Raw genomic sequence first — 1,734 nt, 5'->3', positions numbered from 1 at the left:
TATTTTCTTTGAGCCAAATAAAATAGAAGCAGTTTTACAAGAGGAGATACTTATAAATAGTTTCTTATGAAATGAAGTGTATGTGACTTGCAATGGGTGATATATGTTTGTGTAGGTACACAACGTATCCAAACAAGCTTCTTCTCACCGGCATTCCTTTGGGGATATTCTCTATTAGTTTTTTATTTTTATTTTTAGACATTAGTAAATTATTTATAGTCATCACCAATTAAAAGTTGATTTGGGTATCATAATTGAATTGGGGATTAATTCATGAATATACTTGGCCTACAGTCCCTTGGGAAAAATACTGATTATTATTATTATTATTATTATTATTATTATTATTATTAGAATCTTAATTAATTTTATATCTTTTCTGCATATATATACCTACAGCTACTCCGGAAAAATACTTATTCAAGAATTTTGTTTTGACTTTGTTTTCTTATATTCTTGCTCCTTTTGCATGGAAATGGAGAGTGACTTTGATGCCTATTACTCACAAGTCAAGCATGGCATTTACCGATACCACATACCTACAAATCGATGATAGATATGCCTTCTCACAAGTCTTCCCAGTATTAACGTTCTTTTGAGGTGCCCTCTACATATGGCCTACCAAACTTGTAGTAAGTGCAATTATATTCATCATAAAGGGACACAACTTCTTCTTATCACTAACGTATGTTTTGGGTTGTTTTTGAAGTGATAACAAACCACTTTATGGGATTGGAGAAGTATAAAATGATGTGTGTTTTCCTACATACACAACTTGCAATCTTGACAAGTCTGAAATGTTAAACATGGGAAAACCTCCTTCCTTTGTTTTCCTTATCTCCTCATTCCATTGCTTCGTATCCTCCTTAGCTTTGATTGATACAGACATCACTACTGATAAATCTGCCCTTCTTGGCCTTAAATCTTTTATCACTTCAGATCCATATGATTACTTATCTACTTGGTCTATCTCTTCTTCTTCATGCAATTGGGTTGGTGTCACCTGCAATACTCGCCATGGAAGGGTCCATTCCTTAAATCTTGGCGGCATGGATCTTAAAGGCACCATATATCCACAATTGGGAAATCTCTCATTTCCAGTTGAACTTGATCTTAGTAGAAACAATTTTTATGGTCAAATACCAAGAGAGTTAGTTCAATTGCATAGATTGAAACTATTGAACTTGAGCTACAATGACTTTCAAGGACAAGTTCCAACAAGGATGGGAGATTTATCTATGCTGGAGCACTTAAATATTCAAAATAACAGTTTTGAAGGATTTATTCCACTATCTCTATTCAATCTATCAAGGTTGAAGACATTAGATTGGAATTCTAATTTAATTGAAGGAAGCATTCTTGTTGAGGTAGGAAGACTTGACCACTTGAAAGTTTTACAACTTTCGAGAAACAAGCTTTCAGGAATTATTTCTCAAGCAATTTCCAACTTATCTGCACTTGAGTTATTACATTGATCTTATAACACTTTGTTAGGTATGTTTTGGATTATTTTTTATGCCTATGCTTAATTTAATTTCACTCTAAGCTAGTCTATTTGTTTAGCATGATATATTCCCTTAAGGATCATGTGGAAGGATATAGGTTTGTCTCGACTATTTTATATTCTTTTCTTTTGGTATCTTTATGCATTTTTTAATCATTTTTCATTTTTTTAAAAATTTTTCTATCAATTTGTTTTCAATAAATCACATATCTACATGAAACTGAAGCAAT

The 1,734-nt window shown here is 32.2% G+C and overlaps 1 protein-coding gene across 1 annotated transcript; it reads left to right on the top strand.

Annotated features, from left to right (window-relative positions):
* The first annotated feature begins 806 nt into the window (after positions 1–806).
* Positions 807–1,475, top strand: LOC129286422 (probable LRR receptor-like serine/threonine-protein kinase At3g47570). Its single transcript, XM_054922382.1, has one exon. The coding sequence runs from the start codon at positions 807–809 to the stop codon at positions 1,473–1,475; it is 669 nt and encodes a 222-aa protein (XP_054778357.1).
* Positions 1,476–1,734: the final 259 nt, after the last annotated feature.

The sequence above is a fragment of the Prosopis cineraria genome, unplaced genomic scaffold, assembly GCF_029017545.1.
Source record: "Prosopis cineraria cultivar Desert tree isolate PC_DT_omini unplaced genomic scaffold, ASM2901754v1 PC11, whole genome shotgun sequence".
In the NCBI taxonomy this organism is placed as follows: domain Eukaryota; kingdom Viridiplantae; phylum Streptophyta; class Magnoliopsida; order Fabales; family Fabaceae; genus Prosopis; species Prosopis cineraria.
The sequence above is the reverse complement of the archived record's forward strand: the minus strand, read 5'-3'. Positions and strand labels throughout refer to the sequence as shown.